The sequence below is a fragment of the Rutilus rutilus genome, assembly GCF_951802725.1.
Source record: "Rutilus rutilus genome assembly, chromosome: 7".
NCBI lineage: Eukaryota > Metazoa > Chordata > Actinopteri > Cypriniformes > Leuciscidae > Rutilus > Rutilus rutilus.
Window position 1 is genome coordinate 4625313 of NC_140221.1, and position 21922 is coordinate 4647234.

The 21922-nt window shown below is 37.1% G+C and overlaps 1 protein-coding gene across 1 annotated transcript; it reads left to right on the forward strand.

The window, feature by feature from the left end:
- The first annotated feature begins 867 nt into the window (after nucleotides 1–867).
- Nucleotides 868–20885, forward strand: wasf3a (WASP family member 3a). The gene is made up of 9 exons (XM_084415505.1): nucleotides 868–957; nucleotides 8390–8570; nucleotides 11129–11263; nucleotides 12107–12260; nucleotides 13758–13875; nucleotides 14107–14291; nucleotides 15321–15572; nucleotides 17761–18047; nucleotides 19587–20885. The coding sequence occupies exons 2-9, from the start codon at nucleotides 8438–8440 to the stop codon at nucleotides 19742–19744; spliced, it is 1422 nt and encodes a 473-aa protein (XP_084271631.1). The 5' UTR covers nucleotides 868–957; nucleotides 8390–8437; the 3' UTR covers nucleotides 19745–20885.
- Nucleotides 20886–21922: the final 1037 nt, after the last annotated feature.

A 21922-nucleotide genomic window follows, 5' to 3' on the forward strand; every position in this document is an offset into this window, starting at 1 on the left:
TAAGGAACCATTAAAGAACCATTAACATCTATGGAACCTTTTCAATGCACAAAAGGTTCTTTATAAAGGAAACATTCTCTTCTCTTTGAGAAAAATTTTTTATTTTAAGAAGTGTTCACTGAAAAGTTCTTTAGGGCAGGGGTTTGCAGCCTTTTAGATGCCACGGACCCCCAAATATGATCATCCCTGTGTGAAGGGCCCCCATCCTAAAAATGTATAAGGCATCTGGCTTTTATAAACCCCCAATTTATACACATTAAATCTTAAATTAGTTTCAGTTACATTATTATATATTTTGTTCTATGTATTATTTGTTATATATTTATTTAATATGAATCTAATATTAAACATTTTTTTACTTATTTCTATTAATCATTTTTTTATCTAATTTAATCTATTTAATAGATTAATAACTAATCACATTTTTTATTTATCATTTAATTTATTTTAATCACATTATTTATTTATTTATTTAGATCTAATTTATTGCTTTACTAATTTATTTTAATCTAATTATTATTATCATTATTTATTTTATTTGTATTTCAGTTTTATTTATCTTTTACAGTTTTTCTCTAGACTTTTGGTTCTTCAATGGCATCTCTGCGACTGTGGAGGATATAATTCACACACGCACAAAAATTATTTAGCCTATCATTTGATACAGTTTTGAACTAAATCAAAAGAAAGAATTACGCTTACATTTTTATAGCTCACCTTTCCTAATTCCTATCCTGAAACTGTCCCATTACAGCCCGGCGCTTCTCTTTATCCACACGCGACTTCTTGATTGGTCCTCTCAGTTGTAATCTCAAAAGAAGCTTCCCGATCGTGAAATGCTATTGGTGCACAGAACTGTCAATCAACATGATAATCCCGCCCTAATGCGATGCCGTGATGGAAGAGTGACCAGACCTCCGTTTCATCTGACGTGCGTCTGCATTTTTGACACTTTTGGTAAGCGAACATGTTTTGAAATACATACTCAAAACTTTGTGAAGTGCTTTCGTTACTATAATATAACTAATCTTACATGTTTACATAGTTTATTTAGGGCATGGGTTGGGAGATTAATGGTCCGCTATAATAAACTCTCGTAGTGTCAGCGTCGACGCGACTCATGTGGAGCAGCGCGTCATTAATGCTGGACAATACAGTAATTAAGTCAGTCCTCAACTTTAATATCTATCAGCGTTTCGGTGTTGAGAGCGCTTTGCCAACTCCAGTTACGTTTACAAAAAGTACTGGTGATGGTACAGGGATGTTTGATGCCATGGAATTATTGTCATATAAGATGTTGATTTTTACATGATACAGTAGGCTACTTCAAAAATACCATGCTACTACCATGCAGGGGCGGATCTACTGGGGTGGCACGGGGTGGCAGCTGCCACCCCTAGTAAAGGTCTTGCCACCCCAGCTGCCACCCCATTGATGTCAGCCAGGCCGGCTGAAAATAAGACGGCATTTACGGTAAAAACCTTTGTTTCCTGGGCGCCCCTAAACGCATCATCACTTGAGTAGAAAATACTTAACGTCCCTGATTCAAACGTGCAGAGCGGCGTTCGCTCAGTCTGGCTCACACACAGCGAGTCTGCTGCGGTGCGGTGGCCCTGCAACCCGACTCGAGAGACTGAGCTGCACCAGAGCCTCTGAAGGTGAAGTGAGTTTCCCCAGGTGTAGTTTAAACACACGTTTAACTTAAAGTTACTTTTGTATTGTATGCTAAAGACGATTCAGCATCAGCAAAAACAGCGAGTCTATTACGTTAGCCAAAATCAGCGGTCAAATCGCTCCCTCGTGATTTGTAAGATAATAATAAAATATATATATATATAAAATATTGTTTGTGTTTACTGATGGTCGCCGTTACGTTACAACACACCGTGTCAGTTAGGAGATCGATCATTTGATTAGCTAAGCAGTCCTATTAATTTCAGTTCCTCTCAGATATCACAGCAATGAAACCAGGTTACAACTGGGGAAATAACAAATACAATAGGATTAGTCTAAACATAGCCTAACTGGTGTGTGCATGTGATCTGTCTGATTTTATATTTGTTATTGAGGACAGAACTAAACATTTAAATGGTTACACTTTCTGTGATATTAAACAAATTTTATTTTAGATTTAGATTTTGGCTTCCAATGATTATAAAAAATAATATATTTGTGGTATAGCTGCATTCTGTCTAGCGCAACTTCCTTCCCTTCACAGCGGTGCGCTGTCATCTCCCTAAAACCCAAACATAACATCACAATTTGCATGATCGGTGATTGTTGTAAAATGTAGTCTATACTGTTGCCAAACTGCGGGACGCGTTTGATAATAAAAGGCTATTAAAAGTACCAAAATTGACGCAATAGACGCTGTTCCAAATGCGGCGCGCGCTCCAAAACACAGCGCAACGAGAAGTAACGTATATTTTGGGCTTCGTGTGCACATCTAAACGATCAAATATGTCAAAATGGCTGTCTTGGAGATTCACTTAAACAGTTTATTCACTTAAATACAGTTTATGTCTTAAATGGGCGTTAATAGTTGGGAGAAAATATGATGCGTAATAATGATTAGATCTGCATTTGGTCTTAAAGAGGCAGCAGTCTAATAAACCTGCGGACGATTGCTCCATTAATGTGACTCAAACAACAAAATCAAAGAGAAAATCAGTCGCAGCTCTTGAATGAATAATTTTGGCTTTTATAACTTTAATCTATCTATGAATGCAGTGCTATTTTAAATCTGACTTTATTAGATGTCTTTTTAGCCCATATTACTCCTGAACAGTAATGTCAGTAGACATTACTGAAATTAAAGCACTGGGTATATAATTTGTATATTTGTTTAATTGTATACTTTTTTTGTTTGACCATATGTTTGTACTTTGTTTTTGGTGTCATATGTCTTCTGAATATAAAACAGAAAACCCTGCACCCTTCTGCATAACATGCATGTTTTATTTGTTTTGTTAAAGCATTGCTTTTTCTTTTGCTATATATTTATTTTACATTTCAAAATATAAAGCAATATTAATTGTGTTCTAAATAAGTGGGTGGTCAAAGGCAACAGGTAGGATTTAAAGTGTGACGTCCACGCATGTAGGCTAGATTCCCGGTGGGTCGCGTGCTTTTTGGGCCGATACATCTAATAGACGTTTTTTTTTTTTTAAAGGCCCATAAAACTCGTACATCTGTGGCCCATTCGTTTTGTTTTGTTTTGCTTAATTGGCGACGCTGGGTTCGTGCCGTTGTTATGCATTGGCCAAAAAAAAAGTCAGCGTTAGGTTTTTTTGACATTATTAATTAAACACGTAGATCAGCGGCCCATTGGTTCTTTTATTGATTGACACTGGGCTTGCCCAATCACATCTTTAATGTGAAGTATAGAAATTAGTACAAAACTAATTATGAAAGTTTCCTTTATTTTTCAGTGCATTTGTTTTGCAATATATGGCGATTATTATCATGGGATTAATATTATAACTATTATTATGTAGGCTAGTAGTGTAATCTAGACTGTTACTGTTACTAAAAAAAGGTTTGAATTTTTCTTTGTTTAATTTGCACACTGAATATGGGTTGGAGCTTTTAATTTTGAACTCTCAAAGTGCACCAGATTGATGAATTCAACATTAAAAAGCACAAAATTTTCTTACGGGGAGCATGCCCCCGAACCCCCCTAGAGGGGACAGAGGTACACTCAACAGGGAATTCATCACTGTGAAGTATAGTTCACAGATATTATGAAATTACAATTTTGTACTGTCTGTTAACTATCACATTACAAGGCACAGTTATTTCTTTTGTTGTTGTTGTTGTTGTTGTTTTTTTGGGTGGGGGGGAGCAATTCATTTTTGCTGCATACCCCTCTGACACTGGGTGGTTGCGCCACTGAGTATCGGTAAGAGTAGTAATAGGCCTACCGTTAAAACCTTAACGATACCCATACCTATTGGCAGCAATGAATTACAAGTTATGGCCAATTTAACTGTGATTAAATTCAGTATACGTCTGCCATATGTTGCCACCCCTCAAAAATTCCTGCCCCCCTCTCGCCACCCCATAAATATTTTTCTAGATCCGCCCCTGCTACCATGGCACATTAAAATAAATAAATAAAACTTTAAAAAAGAAAAGAAACACGAGTAATTTCTTATAGCCTACTATTTGTTTAGCTACATTCTCTGTTTGCCTCTGGTGATGGCATAATTAAACCCCGTCAATAGTATATTGCTGATTTAGTATTTTACTTGTTTGTCACATTCCTACACCTACATCTGCATTTCAAATGGCATAAGGTCTTTAATCATTTTAACTGTAGCTTGCAATTACTTTAAAGGGGTCATATAATGGTACATGCACTTTTACAAGTTGATTGTACTGAAATGTGTGTTGGCAGTGCGGGTACACAACCATCATAAAATTATAAAAATCCATCCAGTGTTTTTTTTTTAATCTTCTTATATGTTTTTCCCGTCTCAAATCAAGCCGTTCGATTTTGTGGCCCCTCCCACGATTGTTGATTGACAGCAGCGTTTCAACACAGATCCGCCCTCGCTCGTGAGCGAGCTGTCAATCATAGTCCGCGCGGACCGGCGCGGTCATTGTTGATACGCTGGAGCACTGTCTATAAGCAGAATGGCGTCTAAGCGATTGTGGTGTTCTGTTCTTGGGTGTAATAAGGAACACAGCAGTCATTTTGATGTTCCTAAATCCGAACCACTGAAGACGCAGTGGCTGAGTTTGTTTTCGAAGGGAATATTCCCCACGATCAACGTCAATGCTTTCATGTTTGCGCGAATCATTTCACACACCAGACTGCTTTACAAACGAGATCAATATAAAGCTGGTTTTGCTAAGAAGCTGCTCCTGAAAAAAGGATCGGTACCAACTATTCGTGTTCCTGCTGCACCTCCAGAAGAAGAAGTGAGTGTAACGTTTTATTAACCTTTATATTAATATTTATATAAATCTTTGCAAATCGCTAGCATGCTTCACGATGAATGCGGCTGTTTACACGCAGGGTACATTATGGCATGTTTTCTATATACGACGTTCTCAATATAATTCATAATCCCACGTTTATAATGAACAACGCGTTATGGTTATTGTGTTACAAACAGTGTACGCACAGAACAGAGGGGCGGGGTGAGCAAAGCTCATTATCATTTAAAGACACATGCACTGAAACGGCGTGCTGAAAACAGAGCTGTTTTTGACCAGGTAAAATGAGTGTTTTCTTACAATACTAATGAGAATTTTTAATTAAAGTATATTACAAACTTTTAATTTAGACCCTAAAGAATCATATTAGCTTGTACAAAAATGGCATTATACGACCCCTTTAACAGAAATACAAAGTTCTGTCATGAAATGGCGATGGCAAAGGCTGATAGGTCTTCAACTCAATTAGCAAGCGATCACATGTTATCTATAGTGCAGCTGATTGGTTGCTGAGGCTCGCTGCTCAACATTCAGATACTTGGCATTGTTGCTTGCTTCAGAAACCCTCCACCCTCCCCAGCTCCACCTGTATAGTTCTACTACGGGTTTATCATGTATGTTACATACAAAATACATTAAAGGTATAGCGGAGGATTTTTTACTTCCGGATGGATCACCTATACTATTGGTCCTCCTAATTGTCAATCATTCTGGTGATTCAATCAAACTTATTCAAAAAGTGGAGAGGGCGGGTCTTATCTAAAATTTATATTTTTTCCTCATTTGTTTTGTCATTAACAGATAATTAGTGTCATGTAGCCTAGTACAATGTGATATTGTGTGCTCTGTGCTTTTACTAGTGAAATGGAGCACTGTTGAGTAGTGAGCCATTGATTTTCATTTGAGTTAATGGACCTTTCCACAAGCCTGCAAGCCTGACTGGTCGCTAACCGAGAGATGATGAGCGATTACACTTGTGCTTAGTTTCTCCTGAAACCTGCAACCTAAATATAACTATTATGAGACAGGGAATGTGACTTCAAACCTGTGTTATGTATAAAATATCCAATAACGCAAACTTTGAGCCTTGGATTGAAATAAACTAACATCCATGTCTCAGCACTGATATGTTCTGCAGGAACGTGAATCTGTGGTGTGGATTTAATAGTTTTAGCTGAAGATCATTCATTTTATACACACATTCTTAGTTTCATGCATTAAAAAGTAACATTTATGTGTCAAATCTTTTGCTGTGTTCTCTCTCAAATGTGTCATTGGGAGTTAATGTGACAGCGGGTGTAATCCAGAGAGCAGTGTGTGTGTGTGTGTGTGTGTGTGTGTGTGTGTGTGTGTGTGTGTGTGTGTGTGCCCGTGCGTGTGCGCATCTAATAACTTAATCCCCTGTATAATCTTCTGGTGACACACAGTTACCTTACTTGTGTGTGGATAGTAGGACACAGAATGAAACTAACATTACACATGCAAGCTTTGAAATTACCTGGTGAGGTGTTTATATAATATATACTGTATATATTCATGTTTATGAAAAATAAGTGCACTTAATTGTTTTAAATGTGCACTTGTAGTGTACTTCAAATCTTAAAATTATTTTTTTTAAATTGTTCTTGCACATAAAATAATATTAATTAAATAAAAGGTAAATTAACAGTACACTTTTCATGACTGTTTAAAGTGCACTTTGTAATAATGTCAAATTAAAAGTTTTACCAATGTGTTTTAATATTTGTTTGTCATGTTTGTACTGTTATTTTCATGGGTTGATTAACATACTAAGTTAATCGTGAAGTACTTGATTATAATTTAACTGTAGTGTTTTAAATGTCATCATTACAGATGTCATACAAGTTTCAATAGAAATTACAGTAAAATATATTTATTAACATGCAATTAACATGTCCAAAAACATTACATTCAATTTTCACTGAAAGGGATACTCCACTTTTTTTGAAAGGGATACTCCACTTTTTTTGGAAATAGGCTCATTTTACAACTCCCCCAGAGTTAAACAGTTGAGTTTTACCGTTTTCGAATCCATTCAGCCGATCTCCGGGTCTGGCGATACCACTTTTAGCATAGCTTAGCATAGATCATTGAATCGGACAGGACCATTAGCATCTCTCTAAAAAAAATGACCAAAGAGTTTCGATATTTTTCCTATTTAAAACTTGACTTTTCTGTAGTTACATCATGTACTAAGACCGACGGAAAATGTAAAGTTGCGATTTTCTAGGTTGAAACTTTGCTGCCGTACCATGGGTCCAACTCGGTAACTTCCAACGTGACCGGGACTAAGTTTGTCTAACCTATTAGACCTATTTTCAGGCGCTGCGTCATATCATTACGCCTGCTACACTCATGGTACGGCAGCAAAGTTTCTTGATTATTACGCAGGAATGAGAGTATAGTTCCTAGCCATATCAGCCTAGAAAATCACAACTTTACATTTTCCGTCGGTCTTAGTACACGATGTAACTACAGAAGAGTCAAGTTTTAAATAGGAAAAATATCGAAACTCTTTGGTCATTTTTTTGAGAGAGATGCTAATGGTCTTGTCCACTTCAATGATCTATGCTAAGCTATGCTGAAAGTGGTACCGTCAGACCCGGAGATCGGCTGAATGGATTCGAAAACGGTAAAACTCAACTGTTTATCTCTGAGGGAGTTGTAAAATGAGCCTATTTCCAAAAAAAGTGGAGTATCCCTTTAAGCCTTTTTCTTAAAGTATATTATTTCCACAAGTAGTATTATTTGTAAAACTATAAAGTGTACTTCTTTTTTTTTCTTCTTTTTTTTTTGACAGCTGTAGTGGTCATTACCTTATATTGATTTGTTTTTAACATAAATTATATTAAATTGGATTATTAATGGCACTTTCAATCTGTCAGGTTCATATTTAAAGGAACACGCCGACTTTTTGGGACTTTAGCTTATTCACCGTATCCCCCAGAGTTAGATAAGTCCATACATACCCTTCTCATCTCTCTGTGCGTGCCGTAACTCTGTCTGACGCACCCACCGCTAGCCTAGCTTAGCACAAAGACTGGAGGTAAACGGCTTCAGCTAGCATACTGCTCCCAATAAGTGACAAAATAACGCCAACATTTTCCTATTTACATGTTGTGATTTGTATAGTCACAGCGTGTAGTGTACAAATAACAAGGTCACATGAGACTTATTCTCATACTGTTCCCTTATTGGGAGCAGTATGCTAGCTGGAACCATTTACCTCCAGTCTTTGTGCTAAGCTAGGCTAGCAGTGGGTGCGTCAGACAGAGTTACGGCACGCACAGAGAGATGAGAAGGGTATGTATGGACTTATCTAACTCTGGGGGATACGGTGAGAAGTTCCTTTAAGTCTTCATTATGTGACATAGTGAATTATGTGTGAGGATATTAGTTCTAACTGACTGTTGTGTACTTCCAGGTGCTGAGGATTTGCGGTGTGTGTGTGTGTGTGTGGTAAGGTGAAGCCATGCCGCTGGTCAGGAGAAACATCGAGCCAAGGCATCTGTGCAGAGGAGCTTTACCTGAGACCATCAGCAATGAGCTGGAGTGTGTGACCAACAACACGCTCTCTGCCATCATACGCCAACTCAGCAGCCTCAGTAAGACCCACTCGATCGTGTCAGATGAGCTAAAATAGATTTGGATTTTTTTAAGTTGCCTTTACAATACCAATATGTAATATGTATGCATATTTTCTGATAGCAATATGTTTTCTTTTCAATAATCATTTGACAATTTACACAAACAGCTGGACAACAAAGCAAAACAAAGCCAAAAAACCCAACATTAAAAAAAAAAAAATTTCTACCAATACTGCCTAAAAAATAATAACAAAAAGTCACAATGTTCTGCATTGACACTAATTTGAGAAGTTTATATATATATATATATATATATATATATATATATATATATATATATACACACAGTCGTGCTCAGAATTAATCTTACCCCTGGTAAATATGATCAAAAATGGCTGTAAAAAATAAATCTGCATTGTTTATCCTTTTGATCTTTCATTCAAAAAATTGGCAAAAATCTAACCTTTCATTGAAGTAAAAGAATTGAAAGTGGGGAGGAAATCACATTACGAAATTAATGTTTTTCTCCAAAACACGTTGGCCACAATTACAAGTATATTCCCATTAATATTTACCTTTATTTAGCACACCAGGGGGACTAGGAACATGAAATTGTCTATGACTTCTTGTTTCACAGGAGTTTAAATATGAGGAAACACAAAGGCCAAATTTCCTTAATCATCCATCACAATGAGTAAAACCACAGAATATAGTTCTGATGTGCAGCAAAAGATTGTTGAGCTTCACAAAATAGAAAGTGGCTGTAAGACAATAGCTAAAGAATTGAAAATCCCCATTTTGACCATCAGGGCAATAATTAAGAAGTTATAATCAACTAAAGATGTTACGAATCTGCCTGGAAGAGGACGTGTGTCTATATTGTCTCAATGGACGGTGAGGATGAAAGTGTTGCCAAAGACTCTTTAATAATCACAGATGGAGAATTGCAGAGATTAGTTGAGTCTTGGGGTCAGAAAGCCTATAAAAAAAGAAAAAAATCAAACAACCCTTACATCCCCACAAGTTGTTTTGGAGGTTTTCAAGAAAAATCCTCCTCGCTCCTCCAAAAACAAACTCCAGCATATTCAGTGGTCAGACACGACTGGACCTTCAAACGGCACAGGGTTCTGTGGTCAGATGAGACTAAAAAAGAGCTTTTTGGCAGCAAACACACTAGATGGGTTTGGTGAACACAAGGATAAAAAGTACCCCATGTGTACAATTTAATATACCATTGGATCTTTAATGTTATGGGCATATTTTTTTGCTGGAGGTCCTGGACTTCTTATTCAGATACATGGCATTGTGGATTCTAGCAAATACCAACAGATAAAAAAAATCCAAACCGGGCGGCTTCTGCTAGAAATCTTATAATGGGCCGTGGTTGGATCTTCCATCAGGACAACGGTCCAAAACAAACATCAAAATCAACACAAAAATGTGTTAGGGAGCACAAAATGAAGCTTCTGCCATGACCGTCCCAGTCCCCTGACCTGATGAGTGGAGTGAACTGAAGAGGAGAAGCACCAACATGGATCTGGGAATCTGAAGGATCTGGAGAGATTCTGTATGAAGGAATGATCGCTGATCTCTTGTCAGTTATTCTCCAAACTCATCAGGCATTATAGGAGAAGACTCAGAGCTGTTATCTTGGCAAAAGGAGATTGCAAAAAGGTATTTAATAAAAGGGTATCAGTAATTGTGGCCAACGTGTTTTGGAGAAAAACATTTATTTCATAATGTGATTTCCCCCCCACTTTCAATTCTTTTACTTCATTGAAAGGTTCGATTTTTGCCAATTTTTTGAATGAAAGATCAAAAGGATAAACGATGCAGATACATTTTTTACAGCCATTTTTGATCATATTTACCAGGGGTATGCTTAATTCTGAGCACGACTGTATATTAGAAGTAGTATAAATAATTAATTGTATACATTTATAAATAAATAAAAATACATATGCAGCCTGACATTTATTCAAGACAGCCTTGTTCTGAGCGTTCTGGTTAAAATCATAATATAGATGAATCTATATGCAAGTAGTTCTGTTTTTACACAAACACACTATAAATCAACAGACGGAGTGAGATGAGATAACAATGCTTTTTGCTCGCTGGCTTCCAGCAAACGCTCTAAAGCTTAATCCCATCAAGTGCAGAGAGAGATCGACAGATGTGGACGCCGAGTGTGTGCATGTTCTGTGGGGTCAGAGATCCTGAAGTGGTGAATTCATGTTGCCTGCAATTTCCTGTGTGTGTGTGTGTGTGTGTGTGTGTGTGTGTGTGTGTGTGTGTGCATGTATGGAATGAGACACGCGTCATTTGATTTGGAGTAAATATGTATGTGTTGCCGTTCTCCAGTATATTAGATCATGCACCATAATTATATAGGAGTGGACATACTATAATGTTGAAGATTGTAAATAAAAGTTGTGCCTTTGAGCGCATAGCTTAGCCTCAGCCTCAGCTTGCATCAAGAGGATTGTTCCTAATGTTCCTGATGTTTTCTGCGTTCTCTAAAGGACTATTTCGAAGCTCATCTCCGATGTTCTGTCTGTTTTTCTCATCTTCAACAGGTAAACATGCCGAGGACGTGTTTGGTGAGCTCTTTAATGAAGCCAACACATTCTACCTGCGTGCTAATTCTCTACAGGACCGCGTAGACCGTCTTGCAGTCAAGGTCACTGAGTTGGACTCTAGTGTGGAGGAAGGTCAGTCAAAGGTCAAAGGTCAAGGATGACATACACTTGACCAGAGGGGGGGCGGGATGCTTTTTTCAGAATGACCCGTGGATCTCCTTTCTTGGGTGAATTTTAATGTCACCATGAAATTAAAATGACAATTCTTTTTAATGAAATATCGCAGTATTTATTATAAATGATTTATCCGTGCACATCATTATTATTATCATGTTGTGTTTACTGATGTGAGGGCGGGGCAACCTGTCACTCACATGAGATCCACCAATAGCAAACCACCACCATCCAATCAAATCAAGCCCCGCCCTACATTTTTCCATATGTCATAATAGAGGGGAAAAAGGACTCTCTCAACTTACATTTCATGCGACTTTAATCATGTGTTTCTCATTTAATTAGTTGTTTTTTAAATTATAACAAAATGTGTACCAGTACCCCTTGACTGCATATGCATATAAATGATTGATAAATAAAAATGACTCTCTGTGGTAAGCAACGACATGCAAGTTACATTGCTTAAAATTTCAATGATAGTATTAAACCAGTACCAGTGAAATCTTGATAGCATCATACATGAATGATGGGCATGCCCAGGCATAATCTGTTGATTATCAGTTTATTTTTAACCATTTTTTCGCTATCCTTTTTTTAGAAAATCTGTAAAATTGATGGTAAATGTGTTAAATGTTTTACACTATTATAACATCAAAAAATACAACTCATAGATAATATAGGGTATGTATAGAACTTTGTAAATGGTGTGTTTTCTAATTCTGTGGAGAGCAGATATTGTGTGCCTAGAGATAACTGATGCACTTTGTGTAATAATCTCTCTGTTTCCTTTTTTTGGCACAGTATCACTTCAGGACATTAACATGCGTAAAGCCTTCAGGAGCTGTACTGTTCAAGACCAGCAGGCGGTGACAAAGAGCAGCACTCCGAACCCCATCACAGAGATGTACAACAGCAGCGACAAACCTCCACCTCTGAACATACTGTCTGCTTACAGGTGTGTGTGTGCGTGCGTGCGTGCGTGTGTGTGTGTGTACATGTTTTTCTATCCCGGTGGGGACTTCAACCTGAATGCACACAGACTAAATTGAGGTTCCCATGAGGAAACAATCTTATAAATCATACAGAAATAAAAATGAAAATGTAAAAATGCAGAAAGGTTTGTGTAATGGGTAGGTTTAGGGGTCGGTTTGTGTGTGAGTGAGTGTGTGTGTGTGTGTGTGTGTGTGTGTGTGTGTGTGTGTGTGTGTGTGTGATGTGCGTGTGTGTGTGTGTGTGTGTGTGTGTGTGTGTGTGTGTGTGTGTGTGTGTGTGTGTGTGTGTGTGTGTGTGTGTGTGTGTGTGTGTGATGTGTAGGTTTAGGGCAAGGGTTAGTATAAGGGGACAGAATATACAGTTTGTATGGTATAAAAACCATTACGTCTATGGAGAGTCTCCACAAAGATAGTAAAGCAGATATGTTTGTGCGTGTGTGTGTGTGTGTGTGTGTGTGTGTGTGTGTGTGTGTGTGTGTGTGTGTGTGTGCGTGTGTGTGTGTGTGATGTGTAGGTTTAGGGCAAGGGTTAGTATAAGGGGACAGAATATACAGTTTGTACGGTATAAAAACCTTTACGTCTATGGAGAGTCTCCACAAAGATAGTAAACCAGATATGTTTGTGCGTGTGTGTGTGTTTGTGTGTGTGTGTGTGTGTGTGTGTGTGTGTGTGTGTGTGTGTGTGTGTGTGCGTGTGTGTGCGTGTGTGTGTGTGATGTGTAGGTTTAGGGCAAGGGTTAGTGTAAGGGGACAGAATATACAGTTTGTACGGTATAAAAACCATTACGTCTATGCAGAGTCTCCACAAAGATAGTAAACCAGATATGTTTGTGCGTGTGTGTGTGTGTGTGTGTGTGTGTGTGTGTGTGAGTGCGCATGTGCGTGTGTCTGCTTTCATCCTTTTTTTATATATATTAAAGGGTTAGTTCACCTAGATATTAAAATTCTGTCATTAATTACTCGCCCTCATGTCGTTCCAAACCCGTAAGACTTTCGTTCATCTTCGGAACACAAATGAAGATCTTTTTGATGAAATCTGAGAGCTTTCTGTCCCTCCATTGACAGCTACGCAACTACCAACTAACATTTTTAAGCTTCTGTTTACCACAACTGATGTGTGAGATGATCAATGTTTATCTGTGAATAAAAGCCTATATTCAATCTGTTCATCATATAAACCGATCGAGCAATTCATATGGATTAGTTTTACGATCTCTTTATGAACTTTTTGAAGTGTTAAAGTGGTAGTTGCGTAGCTGTCAATGGAGGAACAGAAATCTCTCAGGTTTCATTAAAAAGATCTTCATTTGTGTTCTGAAAATGAATGAAAGTCTTACGAGTTTGGAACGACATGAGGGTGAGTAATTAATGACAGAATTTAAATGTTTAGGTGAACTATCCTTTTAAGATGCTTATTGTGTACAAATGAGTTGTGTTTGTTTGTTTGTTTGTTTGATCCAGGGATGACCATATTGATGGAATTAAGTTCTACACAGACCCCTCATATTTCTTTGACTTGTGGAAGGAGAAAATGCTTCAAGACACAGAAGACAAGAGAAAAGAGAAGAGGAAACATAGGGTAAAATAATCTCTCCTTTGAATGTTTTGAATGTCTATAATGTCTCTGGTAACATTTTTGCAAATGTAGTTGTGTTTGCAGCAGTGCATGACTTATTTGACCTATTCACACACAGTTCCTTTGAGTGAAAACTCACTCAACTCGATCCTCTCCCGGAGGAAAATGATATTGCTCAGAATTAACGAGTTTTTACAAGCTGAAAGCTCAGATCATTTACATCTTCTGTCGCAGGAGCAGAAGCGGGGTGTTGATGGGACGTTGCCTCGTGAGGTGAAGAAGGTTCGTAAGGCTCATAACCGCAGACAGGAATGGAACATGATGGCTTTCGATAAAGAGCTGCGGCCGGACCATCGTCATCATCATCATACACTTCGCAGGGGTGTATCGTCTGAGGACTCGCTGTCTCCAGAGTACAGGTCTGATATTTTAAAACATATCTATGCCATATTAATCACATTGCTACAAAAAAAATGTTCAACTCATCACTCAAATAATAATAATGGTTACATTGATGTTCTTAGTAATATAATAAGTGAATGGGACAATGATATGCACAAGGATATAATACAAGAATTTTAAAGCATTCATTTAAAGGTATAATGAAATCAAAATGAACTTTTTTTTTTATTTTTATTTTTTTATATTAATTTCTTTTTCTTTTTTTCTTTTTTTTTATTATAAATGATTTATATATTACATTTTTCATTTAACCTGTGTGCAGGTATTTGCTTTCACAAGTTTTTGAATTAAGTTTCTTGTGCTTATCAAGGCTGCATTTATTTAATCAAAAACACAGTAAAAACAGTAATATTGTGAAATATTATTAACATTTAAAATAACTTTTCTATGTGAATATTTTAAAATGTAATTTATTCCTGTGATCAAAGCTGAATTTTCAGCATCATTACTGCTGTCTTCAGTGTCACATGATCCTTCAGAAATCATTCTAATATGATGATTTTTACTGCTTAATATATATATATATATATATATATTGTTTGTTTGTTTTTGTTGTTTTTTGGAAACCATGATACACTACCAATTAGAGGTTTGGGGTAAGTAAGATTTAAAAAATAATTAGAATAATAATAAATGAATACTTTTATTCAGCAAGGACACATTAAATTTATCAAAAGTGACAGTAAATGTCACAGTTTCCACAAAAATGTTAAGCAGCCAAAACTGTTTCCAACATTGATTTAAATTTAAATAAAGTTCACATAAATTTAAGAACCATTATTAATAATTGAGCACCAAATAAGTATATTAGAATGATTTCTGAAGGATCGTGTAACACTTTTTACATTTGAATCATTCCAAACGTTTGACCGGTGAAGTATATGTTTGTATAAAGTACTTAGTAATTCTTTTAGACTAGATTTCTTATGATTCGGTTCCTCAGATAATCATTATTGCATGATTTGCATGAATCTTCTTTTCAACAGACCACATCCAAACAACTCCGACTACCCAGTCCCAGCATGCCACGCTCCAGCCCGAGCTCATCCCGTGGAGACAGCATCATGGAGTGCTAATGGAGCGGTGGAGCACGAGTACCACAGCATCGGAGGGCCTGCGGGGGTAACTGTGGCTGCTGATGGAGGTTACAGAGTGGCTGTACATCCAGCTCCTCCACAGTTCCTGCCCCGGGAAAATGGAGTCAATGGAACCGGCACGCTTCCACCAACAGACTATGGGTAATATCAAAAATGCATGACTCGCCTATTTTAAATAAACAAGATATTGCAGTTTTCTGTTTCTGAATTTGTCAGAAATTTCCATGCTATTAGTGCTGGTCTAGTCTCACACTGGACACGTACGCAGAGGCGAAGCATCAGGCACCCATTGCACAAATTGTGCTGACCCGTCACATGCTTTCGTTAACAATTGCCAGCATAGTCCGCTGTGATGCGATACTGTCCCGCCTCCCGTACACACCATATAACCATGTTAAGCCATATAACATGCTGTTTAGTGTAGCTTATATGATCAATATAGTCTACAACTTAAGCTACAACTATTTCTAGTGCAAAACTTTCTGTTGCAGTTTTTTTTCTTCAATTTAAAAGAAAAAAACTGGTTATATGCTTTCATGGTGCATTTTGGAAGTGCACTTAATTGTATTGAATGTGCACTCGTAGTGTACTTCAGATCTTACGAGTATATTTAAAAAAAACTGTACTTATATACACCATACACAAAAAATGTTTTATCACACACATACAAACCACACTCTGACATACATACCAACACACCCACACAACTATAGCTATATCATTTATCCAATTGGCTCCATATGTAGAAGCATAATACAGGAATAAAGTGGGTATTTGCTTTATAGGCCAAACCTGAGAAAATTGCACCATCTGGTAAAAAAGAAAGGAAAAAAAAAGTACATTTTTTAATTTTGAGGCCTTGCCAACAGAATGAAAGTCTATTAACAAACACTGCATATTGTTATAGTTAAGTGGCACTGGGATTAAAAATTGCATTTTTAACATTGACATTTTGTGTAACTATTTTGTGTTACTAGTGTAAAATAGATTTATTAAAGGAAATAGGGGTGAAATAGTAAAATTCCAAAAAAAATTAAAATAATTTGTGCCAGAATTTATGCAGTTGGCATCAACACAGGCAAAATTATCACAAAAACTAAGCTGAAAAAGCCAAATATGTCCATCAGGGTTAAATGAGTCAAAAGAGCACTCTAAAGTTCAGCTAATTGCATTTAAACTATCACACATTTTCATTTAATTGCAATTGACATGCAGTTATATGTCCGAAAACATTACATTTAGTTAGCACTGAAGTATATTCTTTAACTTTTTTAAAATTATTTACGTAATAAGTTACTTTTTAAAAGTACAAGGAGTGTGAATGCTGCTCTAACTTTATAACATGGGAAAATATGCACTGCTTGCGTGTCCAGTGTGAAATGGGCTTTTGACAGCATTCCCGAGGACTACCCACAACTCATTCAGTGTGATGAATATTGCATACTGTTCATGAAGTGTTAGAGCAGGCTCAGATTGCCAGTTTCAGATCTCAAAATGAATCTGGAACAAGATCTCAAATTGGTCTGTAAACTAAAGGTGTGTTCACACTTGTAATTCGGTTCGCTTGGTTATTTTGGTCTGGACCAAAAAAAACAAAAAAACATTTAGTCCTGGTCCGCTTAGCGTTCACATTGACATTTTAACACCGAATCTAAAGGCATAGGGATATGTTCACAACCTGATTGCTCGGCTTTTATTTCGTATATTTCGTGACGGAACTTACCGAACATCCAAAACAATGCTGTGTGCTGGGCTAAATGCACTTGTTGTATGTGCGTAACTACATATAATGGTATTTTGACCAGTTGAGAACTCGTGAAGAGCATATAAAATGTGTAAAGGAGTCAACAGCAGCAGGAATCCCTCCGTCACACACACACACACACACACACACAGATCTGCTGTGAGGAGACACGGTTCTGATGCCTGAACTGAACTGTGATGAGCAACATCGCCATCTGTGACGGGTCACACCTTGTGACATCATGTCCTGTTTTTGGTTGGTTTACATGTCTTTGACGTTTGTAAGCGGACTGAGTCTCATCTTTTCAGCGTCTCGGCCCTATTGTTTGGGGCATCAGGGTTCAGATTGCAGCGTTCACACTTATTCAAGCGAACCGCACTAACACCAAGTGTGAACACACCCGTTGTTCAACCATTTACAAGGTTTACTGGAATGAGCACTGGAAAAAGCTACAAAGTGGACCAGACTTTTATGCTAATAGTCCAAAGCCTCTATCCAATGGCCATGTATGCTGGTCCATGTAGAGGTTACGTGGAGAGGTTTCCAAATACTATATTTTTCACCCTCTCTCTGTCTCTGTTGTAGTATGATGGAGTACTATGCCAGTTCAGGCCCGCCGCCTCCTCCAGTGGCTCTCCTCATTCCCTCTGCACAGACGGCGTTCGCCTCACCTCCAGCTACTCCTCATCCTGGACCAATCACATCATCCCTACGGTGTCCTCTTCCACCTGTCCCTCCTCCCGGAGCGGTTTCAGGTCCTCCTCCTCCTCCGGCGCCTCCACCTCATCCCGCTGCAGTCGGAGAGGGACGGAGACGCTGTCTGAAGCCCATCACAGACGCTCGCAGTGACCTACTCTCAGCAATACGCATGGGTAAGTCCAGTGCTTTCTGCATATTTATAACAGGACAACTGTACATTAACATGACTACAGTACTGTTTACAGTACACGTGAAAAAGAAGTACAATTTAGGATGCTTAAGGAAATAATATACTTAAGTTCAAACTGAGTGTAATATTTTCATACACTTAAGGGGAGACACTACAGGCAAAAACAGTGTTTTTTTCATGCATTTTGGGCTTTTGGGCTTTTCATAAAGTGTTTTTTCAGACTAGTGGACAGAAAACATCCAAAATACACTTTTAACTGTATCTTTTAGAGCACTTTATCTATTTGCATCTGAAGATTTCAATTACAGTTTATATATTTTTAAAGGCCGCTTTCTCAAAATGAGTTTTTCCTTCTACATTGAGCCAGAAATCTCCACTTCAGTAGCACTGACATACATCAAACTTTACAGTTTTATTCTTATCTATATTATGATTTTATACAACATTTTATTCCTAAAGAAGTGGCACATTTTTTATTATTTTTGGCTGTTGACAGTATTTTCTGATTTGTGAAGTGATCAGAATCCTCTCTGTAAAAACCTTTGGCTCTAATATATCAAATAAATGAAACAATTTTTCATCCAATGTTCAGATATTTGTTCTAGAAATGTTTAGACAAAGCCTCATTTGCATATTTAAACATACAATTTCAGAAAACTTGTATTAATGTAATCAGTCAACTGGTGAAGTATGGTGATATTTATTAGTTATTGTTTTTTTTACCCTATTCACCCAGGGTGTCTCGCATTAATTGCAATTAAATAAAATATATTGTAAATTTATATTAAATGCAATTAGCTGAACTTTAGAGTGCTTTTTTAACTAAACTTAAATGCATCTATTTGTTAATTCATCAATTAGTCTTTTAAATATGATAAGTGTACTGCCAAATGTACTGACAAGCATTTATGGTAGAATTTCTAGTATATGTCATTTCTATTGAAACTTTTATGCAATGCTTTTAAATATATTTGTTATTATACATTGAAATGATGAAGTTGCAATTTAGTACATTTTAAGTATATTATCTTTAAATGGAATATCACACTACCGTTACAATTATATTTAAGTGCTTTAGTATATTAGTCAACACTTCTTTAAAGCACGACAAAATACTATTTAAACACAATTATTTAAAATGGACTTGAATGTAAAACCTTTAATTTTACATTATTGTAACATAGTCCACTGGAGGCAAGGCAAAACAAGTGCACATTCAGTACAATTAACGTGAGCACTTCATCACAAAGGCGCATACAATACAATACGTAATTGGAATTAATTTGGATTATCCAAATTTGATTAATATTGTAATATTCTTGTAGCTTGGATGTAAATGTAGATGTCAATGTGGAGTCATATGATTAATTTAAGTAATTTTTAATGCTTTTTTTGTTTAGTCCAAACTCAGCAGCCACTATATAAGATTTTAAGAGTGTCAATGCTATGCACAAAACAGGTTGGCCCTGTGTACTGTATAGGCTACTATACATGTTTTGTGTGTGTGTGTGTGTGTGTTCAGGTATCCAACTAAAGAAAGTACAGGAGCAACAGGAACAGCAGGCTAACAGAGAGCCGGTGGGGAATGACGTGGCCACTATCCTCTCCCGCCGCATAGCCGTGGAGTACAGCGACTCGGAAGACGACTCAGAGCTCGATGAGAATGAATGGTCTGACTGATTATAGTCAGCCACACACACAATGGTAGAACAGAGACCTTCCTTGTAAATAAGTACGTTCACCTTCAGACACCCACATATAGTTGATTATTAACTCTTTCCCCGCCAATGACTGAATTTTCCATCGTTTATGACACGACGCTTCCTTGCCAGTGACGGAATTTTCCGGCAATCCATGTTTTCGCCGTTATATGGTGCGCTATTACACATTTTCTGATAGAGTACAAAATATATGTATCAAAACACAGATGAAGAAGAAGCAGAAACAAGCGATAGAAGCATTGCTTACGCACATGTAAGATAAAGCGACCATCAAACATTAAACAGCATATAAATCAGCGTTACGGAGAGAAATGTCGACCCAGGACGAGGTATAGGACCGTGAAGCTTTGGGGGTGTTGATGGACTCGGTCATTGTTTTGATCATTGTTCTGAATCCGATCCAGATGATTTTCTCAGCTTTTTGTTTAGATATTCATACAACAAAATATTCTGGAGGCCATGAAAATTTTGTGAAAATGATCAAAAATCCTGGCGCTGACTGGCAGCTTCTCTTTAAAAAAAAGAAAACCTGGCGAGGAAAGAGTTAAGAATGATGTCAGTTTCTTAAAGAATGCTATGCATTAGCTTTGAATGAAGCTAAAACTATCTATCATGTACTCAAACAAGCCTAATGTCCGAGTTACAGGAAGGAGATACTTAAAGTGTTGATCTGAAAATACTTTTGGTCCACATTTGCTACAATTTGTACAGAAAATGTACATTATTCAGAATTTCTAAATTAAACTATTAGCAATCAAGGTCTTGTAAGAACCTAACGTGATCTGCAGTATTTTCTATATTTATTATTTCAGTTTTATTTCAATTGAATGATCTGCTAATGTTATTTATGTTTATTATATATTACTTTTTCTGTGTTACCTCTTGTACCTCAGCTTGTACCACAAAATGTTTGTGTGGGAAAGGCTGTCTCTCTCTCTCTCTCTCTCTCTCTCTCTCTCTCTCTTTCTCTCTCTCTCTCTCTCTCTGCAGAGATTTAAATGTAGACAAATTACTAATTTTGTTGTTGTTAAAGAGACTATTTTTTGATTAACAAATAAATTCAAATGTGCTTTCAAACAATAAATGTGACATCTAAGCAGAATATTAATTCTCTCTCATTTATGCCAGTCAATTGTTTTTTGAGTGATTAAAATGTTAAATCTCCAAGGCCAATAACCAGCTGTGAACTTGCTGTTGACCTCCAGATTTATACTTTCTTAATGAAAGAAGTCTAGAAAGATGAACAGCAAATCTTTCAGCGCAGAAAATGGTAAGGAGAAAATATGGTTTGCGCGCGTTCATGAGAGCGCATGCGTGTTATGTTGACGCGAGAGCAGACGTTGTGTTAACGTGTGTTGGAGATTCATATTTTGTAAATAAAGTGGTAAATTATGTTTTTTTGTGCAAACAAAGCACTTGCGTCACTTCATAAAATTGAGGTTAAACCACTTGGGTCGCATGGATTACTTTTATTGATGTCTTTACTTCCTTTCTGGAGCTTGAAAGTGGTAGTTGACAAAGCTCTCAGATTTCATTAAAAAATATCTTCATTTGTGTTCTGAAGATGAACGAAAGTCTTATGGGTTTGGAACGACATGAGGGTGAGAAATTAATTACAGAATTTTATTTTTGGGTGAACTATCTCTTTAATAGATGGCTAAACTGCAAAAAATAACACTAATATCTGTGACAAAACAACCAACACTTGTCACTCTTTGGGTAAGGCCCTGTCACGTGGTTTATCCACCTTATTTTTTAACTGTGAAAGTAATCAATTGCCTGTAAATTGGCAAGACTTCAGATTCATTAGCCGCTATAGACAAATAACAAAGTGCAGTAAATGGTAAAATGATTTGGGCAAAACACCGTTGGAATTATGATTAATAGTTTGATAACAATACCAGTTTGCAACAAAGCAGCAAAACTGCAAAAAAGCTGAAATTACTGGAAGTGGCTGAAACTGGAAGCCTTGAACATTTAAGTTAAAATGTATACCTTCATACTGCATACATTAATGTACTAATATGCACCTATGAGGGGCAGATAATGTGCAGAGCTGTCCGTTAAAGGGTTCTGCCCCAGTGACAAGCTGTTGTACCTCTAAAGGTACCATTTTTGTACATTTTCCTCAAGGTGT

Bases quoted from the DNA above. Each gene is read 5' to 3' on its own strand.
- wasf3a (XM_084415505.1), top strand. From the start codon at position 8,438: ATGCCGCTGGTCAGGAGAAACATCGAGCCAAGGCATCTGTGCAGAGGA. The intron at 8,571-11,128 runs GTAAGACCCACT...CATCTTCAACAG, and splicing joins ACGCCAACTCAGCAGCCTCA to GTAAACATGCCGAGGACGTG. The intron at 11,264-12,106 runs GTCAGTCAAAGG...TTTTTGGCACAG, and splicing joins GGACTCTAGTGTGGAGGAAG to TATCACTTCAGGACATTAAC.